This window comes from Vitis vinifera, chromosome 14 (genome assembly GCF_030704535.1).
Source record: "Vitis vinifera cultivar Pinot Noir 40024 chromosome 14, ASM3070453v1".
NCBI classification, from domain to species: domain Eukaryota; kingdom Viridiplantae; phylum Streptophyta; class Magnoliopsida; order Vitales; family Vitaceae; genus Vitis; species Vitis vinifera.
In genome coordinates, this window is record NC_081818.1 from 29,261,516 (window position 1) to 29,268,691 (window position 7,176).

The 7,176-nt window shown below is 28.3% G+C and overlaps 1 protein-coding gene across 1 annotated transcript; it reads left to right on the forward strand.

Annotated features, from left to right (window-relative positions):
* Nucleotides 1–4,119: 4,119 nt before the first annotated feature.
* Nucleotides 4,120–6,687, forward strand: LOC100254302 (probable leucine-rich repeat receptor-like protein kinase At1g35710). Its single transcript, XM_002277397.5, has 2 exons — nt 4,120–6,066; nt 6,232–6,687. The coding sequence occupies exons 1-2, from the start codon at nt 4,146–4,148 to the stop codon at nt 6,585–6,587; spliced, it is 2,277 nt and encodes a 758-aa protein (XP_002277433.4). The 5' UTR covers nt 4,120–4,145; the 3' UTR covers nt 6,588–6,687.
* The last annotated feature ends 489 nt before the right edge of the window (nt 6,688–7,176 follow it).

Sequence of the window (7,176 nt, forward strand, 5' to 3'; positions counted from 1 at the left end):
AATTGTTTTTCAAATATTTCCATTCTAGTATGCCTTCTCCCAACTTTTCCAAAAATACATATGTAGAGACAGAATTTTTATCTCCTATATTAAAAATATTTAAATTAGGAAGGTTTTTTAGATAGGAAATAAAATCAGATCATATGTGATGAATAATTGAATATAAATTGTTTTTTTTATAGTTTTTTTATTTAATGTTTCATTAATTTGAACTCTTAACTAAACATATATATTTAAGTTTATTTTTATTTTTATAATAATAAGTATTAAAGATTATAAATTAAAAAATGTAGTAATTTTTAAATTATAAATAATAATATATATAATGTTTTTATGTAAATAAAATTTAATATTATCTTTTTATTTTATTTTAAATATGTCTTCAGACTTGAATATTATATATGTTTTTAAATATTAATACATTTATATTTGAACTTGTCCTTGTTTCATTTGATGATGTCAAATATAAAAAATGAAATATTATTAAAATTTGAATTATATATATATTTTTAATTTTAATTTTTTATAATATATAAATTATATATTTATGATGCTACTGGTTTGACATGGTTCAACTATGGCTCCAATTTGTGAATCATCGACTGATAATTTTTTCTATTTAATGACCGATCTAATTATGAAAACATTGATTTGATGTATTAGAACAACTTTAATATTTAAAGTAAAAATTAAATAATAAGTTTCAAGTCAACAACCTAATTAAGAATAATTTAAGTTAAAACTAATTTAAGTCATTAAATAATAAGTATCAAGTTTTACTAGTTATTATCTAAATTTTTAAAAGTGATTTTAAAGAATTTGTAAAACACTTAATTTCTCTGATAAAACACTTTTTATGTATAATATATGATGCACTTTTAACTTTCTCAAAATCATTTTCAAACATACTTATACAAAAATTTATAGTGATTTTTAGATATATAATTTTTGTGAGTTCGTCATTGTTTAATTTCAATCGACTCATCTAAGTTTTCTTCTTGGTCTTTTACGCAAACATGGTGCAGATTGGAAAATTATATGTATAAATCCATCATTGATCTCAACATCAATATTTTTTTCTTCAATTTATTTGATTGGAAGCTTCCCCAAGTTGTTAATGGATTTCAATTGGATGCTCTTAGAAATTAAATCACAAATCATCAATTGAACTAGACATTATTATTAATATATATTAGAGACTTTAGCTGTAGACTAGAAAATAGTTGCTTGACTTAGTGTGTGTTTAAGGGAAGAGCTCTCTTGGACACCAACCAATATTTATCTATTATGAAAGCGTGCAGTAATAAAGAGCCTTGGAAAATATTGCCTCGAAAGATATGATTACATTCACAATTTTTTCCACCATAGTAAAAGTCTCATATTTTGGCTATGAACCTTTATAAAATTTATTATTAAAAGCAAACAACACGCAACTTAGTTGAACCAATATTTATATATTATAAAAGTGTGCAGTAATAAAGAGCCTTGGAAAATATTGCCTCGAAAGATATGATTACATTTACAATTTTTTCCACCATAGTAAAAGTCTCATATTTTGGCTATGAACCTTTATAAAATTTATTATTAAAAGTAAACAACACGCAACTTAGTTGAACCAATATTTATATATTATAAAAGTGTGCAGTAATAAAGAGCCTTGGAAAATATTGCCTCAAAAAATATGATTACATTCACAATTTTTTCCACCATAGTAAAAGTCTCATATTTTGGCTATGAACCTTTATAAAATTTATTATTAAAAGTAAACAACACGCAACTTAGTTGAATAATGGTTAATGGCTATGTTTGTTTCTCGAAAAACTTGGGAGAAAATGTAAGGGAAAGAAAAAAAAAAAAAAGTAAAAAAAAAAAAAATTAAAATCAATAATTTATTTTTATTTGTTACTTTGAACTTATTTACTTATTTTAACCCATCGATATACATATTAAGTAATTTGAAAAATACATAAGATTTTTACTAGTTTTAATTATATTTGATTTTCTTTAATATTTTCTATATCACAACAAAATATGAGAAAATAATTTTTCATAGTATTTTTTTCTTTCCTTATTATTTTCCAAGAACCAAATATAACCTAAATTATTTAGAAACGGTTTTTCAAAGGTTCTTGAAAAATTTTACATTTGCATTTTGATTTATAATGTTTAAAAATCTTATATTAGACTATAAATTCTTTTAAAAATATGCTATTAGGAGTAAAGGAAACAAGAACCTTATATCAGTAATGCAGAAAACAAAAATTTAGAAAAAAAATTTCTACCTTTACCTTTTGAAACTAGAGAAACTATATTTGTTTTAATTATAACAAATAATCCAAAAATAGTTTGATTGAAAAAAAAGGTAAAAGAGAAAAAAATTATTATTATCATTAATATTTGAAATTATCAAATGTTTTATTTGTGGGATAAAAAATTTCATTTTTTGTCTATTATGTATTTATGTTTATATTAAATTTGTTTTCATTAGTTATTTTATATATATTATTATTTTGTGTTTAATGGGATAATATTTATTTTTTGTCTATTATCCATTTATGCTTATATTAATTTTTTTTAATATATTATTATTTTGTGTTTAATGGGATAATATTTTTTTTTGTCTATTATCCATTTATGCTTATATTAATTTTTTTAATGTATTATTATTTTATATATTATCATTTTTTATTTAATGTGTCTAAAAATTATTAAACAAATATGAACACATGAAAGAGTGAAAAATTTTAAATTTAAAAGATGTTACAAGAGAAAGTGTAGTGAGAGTATAAAATAAATAAGTGTCAAAGACTTAGATAAGTTAACATGGAAGAGAAAGGGAAAAAAAAATTTGACTAATTGTGTCAAAAACCCCATAAAGGTTTTTGTGTGAATCTCATTCATTTCATTTCATTTCTCCTATCATCCTTTATAATTTCCTTTTTCATGTAAACACCGTAAAAGCTTACCCAAGTTGCAATTAATTAAAAAATATTGCCCTTTCACATTTTTGTGTTCTCACCTAGTCCACAAAGACAATCTCAGTGAGTGTCAATGTTCACATTGCTTTTATTGCAATTCACTTAGTGGTGACAAAGAAATTTCATTCATGGTGGTCTACCCACTAAATTAAAATGATTGAGATTTGTTTTACCTAATAGCGTGTGGTTTTTCAAAGATTCTTAGAGAATTTTATCCCATTCTCATTTTGAGCATGTCATTTTGGTTTTGTCAAACTTTTATCTAGTTTCATAATGAGTCAACAAATTCATAATGCGTAAATCACACGTAATTTAATCTGTTGACTCATTATGAATATTTTATTTAACCTTTAAATTTTCTTTTAGTGATCATTTGTGTATGTGAAGGGTCATTCTTTTCATTTTTCATTTTGTTTGACTTCTCAAATCTCATTTTCATGTAAAACTTTGCAGGATTTTCCAAAGGCCCTTGAAAAATATTGTCTCATTCCTTATGAAATCTTCTAAAAATCCATTATTATGAATAAATAAAGTATAAGCTTAATTGAGTGATCACATTATTTAGAACTTGTTTAGGATTGATTTTAGATAAAACATTCTTAATTGATAGTAGTTTTTGTAATTAGTGTATTTTCAGTGATTATCCATGAATCACTCATGCTGATTAGCTAAAATTTTAAAATTGGTCTTGAAGAATTTATCAAACACCTAATTTCTCTAAGGAAACACTTTCACGTAATATATGAAACAATTTTAGTTAGTCTTCTCAAGATCATTATCAAACCTAGCTGCTTTTAAAAAATTTTACAAATAATTTTTTTTTTATGATTTATTATTCTTTAAGTTGGGTTGATTCTTCTAAGTCTTCTTCTTAGTCTTTTACGTAAATATGGTGTAGCTTGGAAAATGCAATGAACGAATCCACAATTGATCAACGTTAATGCTTTTTGTATTCAAAGTATTTGATGGGAAAACCTACCAAACGTGGAATATGGGCTGTAGTTGTTGAATGGATTTCAATTGCATGTTGGAAATTATGCCATAGTCCGTGTTTTTTGTGTTAATTTATACTTGAAAGAAGGTTTATAATGGGCTGTGGTTGTTCAATATTTATATTTGCATTATAAAAGTGTGTGGTAAGGTTTAATTAATTGCAGTGAATTAAAGATGGTGTCCTCCGTTATTATTTCTACAGCAGTGGTAATAGTTACCAGTACCATGATGATGATGTTATTCTCCCTTGCCAAAGCAATATCATCACCATCTTCATCAACTGATGAGGCAGAGGCTCTGCGCAGCACCGGTTGGTGGAATTCTACCTCTGCTCATTGCCACTGGGATGGTGTATATTGCAATAATGCCGGAAGAGTGACTGGAATCGCCCTTAACGGTTCAGGAAAAGAATTGGGTGAGCTTAGCAAATTGGAGTTTTCTTCATTTCCCAGCCTGGTTGAGCTCAACCTTTGTGCCTGTGGACTCAATGGTAGCATCCCGCACCAAATAGGTACTCTTACTCAACTCACTGTTCTTTCTCTCCATGATAACAATCTTACAGGTGAGATACCTCTGTCCTTGGCTAACCTCACTCAGTTGCTCTACCTCACCCTTTGTTCTAATCCACTACATGGTTCGATTCCTCCTGAAATTGGGAAAATGAAGAATCTGATTTTTTTGGATTTGGGTTATAGTAACCTTATTGGTGTCATCCCTTCATCTTTTGGTAATCTTACCACTTTGACTACTCTCTATCTTGATGGTAATCAAATAAGTGGTTTAATCCCTCCTCAAATTGGGAAAATGAAGAATCTGAAGTCGCTTTTACTTTCTCATAATGGACTACATGGTCCAATTCCTCCCGAAATTGGGGGAATGAAGAATCTGAATAAGTTGAATTTAGGTTATAACAACCTTACTGGTGTCATCCCTTCATCTTTTGGTAATCTTACCAATATGAATTCTCTTTCTTTTCGAGGTAATCAAATCAGTGGTTTTATTCCTCTTGAAATTTGGTATCTTTTGAATTTATCATATTTAGATCTCAGTGAGAATCAAATCAGTGGTTTCATCCCCGAAGAAATAGTAAATTTGAAGAAATTGAGTCATCTAGACATGAGTAATAACTTAATAAGTGGAAAGATACCTTCACAGTTGGGAAATTTGAAAGAAGTAAAATACTTCAATCTCTCCCACAATAACCTCTCTGGCACCATTCCTTATTCTATTTCTAGTAACTACAACAAATGGACATTGATTGATTTATCAAACAATCGGTTGGAGGGTCAAACTAGAGCTCCGGTAGAGGCATTTGGCCACAACAAAGGTCTATGTGGTGAAATCAAAGGTCGGCCACGATGCAAGAAAAGGCACCAAATCACACTCATCATTGTTGTTTCTTTATCTACAACCTTGTTGCTTTCAATTGCAATCCTTGGTTTTCTCTTCCATAAACGAAGGATCAGAAAAAATCAATTACTCGAGACAACAAAGGTGAAAAATGGAGATCTATTTTCCATATGGGACTATGATGGTGTGATTGCTTATCAAGACATCATCCAAGCAACCGAAGATTTTGACATCAAATACTGCATAGGCACGGGAGGCTATGGGAGCGTTTACAGAGCACAACTACCTTCCGGGAAGGTGGTTGCCTTGAAAAAACTTCATGGATGGGAAAGAGGGGATCCAACTTACTTGAAAAGCTTTGAAAATGAAGTTCAAATGCTAACAAGAATACGACATCGTAATATTGTGAAACTTCATGGCTTTTGTCTACATAAGAGATGCATGTTTCTAGTTTACAAATATATGGAGAAAGGAAGCTTGTATTGTATGCTAAGGGATGAAGTTGAGGCTGTGGAATTGGATTGGATTAAGAGGGTGAATGTTGTTAAAAGCATTGCTAATGCTTTATCCTACATGCATCATGACTGCGACTTGCCCATCATTCATCGAGACATATCAAGTAATAACATTCTTTTGGACTCTAAGCTTGAAGCTTTTGTTTCGGATTTTGGCACTGCAAGATTGTTAGATAATGATTCATCCAATCGAACCCTTCTTGTAGGCACTTATGGTTATATTGCACCAGGTAAGCTAGATTATAATCTTCACTAGTTTTCATTACTTATGAATCTTTTCAATTGTCACACCCTTACAAAATTCCAAAAGTTTTTTAGATCGAGAATTCAAAATATTTTATAAGTTTTCTCTATATAAATAACATGAATACTCTTTTTTTTTCTATATTTTGCAGAGCTTGCTTATACTATGGTTGTGACTGAAAAATGTGACATTTATAGCTTTGGGATGGTTGCATTGGAGACAATGATGGGAATGCATCCAGGAGAATTTGTCACCTCATTATCATCTTCATCAACTCAAAACACAACGTTAAAGGATGTATTAGATTCACGTCTTTCATCTCCTAAAAGTACACAAGTTGCTAATAACATAGCTCTTATAGTGTCATTGGCGCTCAAATGTCTCCATTCTAATCCACAATTTCGTCCATCCATGCAAGAAGTGTCTTCGAAACTTGTTTCTACAAGGTCATTCCCACAACCCATCAGTACAATATCACTTTTGCAACTAAAAGATGAAGTTATTTAAATGGCATGGAGTTGGTATGTAATTGGAGTGAAGATGTTTATTTTCCATTTTTCTTTTTCATGGTAATGAGAATTTTATAATATATGTATCCCTTCTTTCCTATTAATTACTCAAATGCAAATTTTCTATTTGTTTTTCCAAAGCGGCAATAGTGTAATGTGATACTAAGAATTACATCAAATTGATACACAATGATCTATAAACTTTTAATGAACCATGTCATTCCGATTAATAATTTTTTATAATGATTCTTTTTTGGAGAAAAATCCTTCTTTTTCTTTTATCAATTTTAACATATATACCATTTTCTCCATTTTCATATTCTAATCAATCAAATTAGTGACATTTCTTGTAAATGTGACAAACCTATTGTCAAAGGCATTAAAAAAATTAGGGAAAAAACAAATTGAATAATTTCAATGTGATTGTCTCTACATGATGAAGATAATAAATTTATTTTATTTATTTTTAAAATACTGTTTTATCCATTTTTCCTATATCATCTAAAATTTTGTCTAAAATAAAATTATTTGATTTTGTATAAGAATACTTAAAAATGTCGGTGGGAATGTGGGATACTAGGCTGACA

Bases quoted from the DNA above. Each gene is read 5' to 3' on its own strand.
- LOC100254302 (XM_002277397.5), top strand. From the start codon at position 4,146: ATGGTGTCCTCCGTTATTATTTCTACAGCAGTGGTAATAGTTACCAGT. The intron at 6,067-6,231 runs GTAAGCTAGATT...TATATTTTGCAG, and splicing joins TTATGGTTATATTGCACCAG to AGCTTGCTTATACTATGGTT.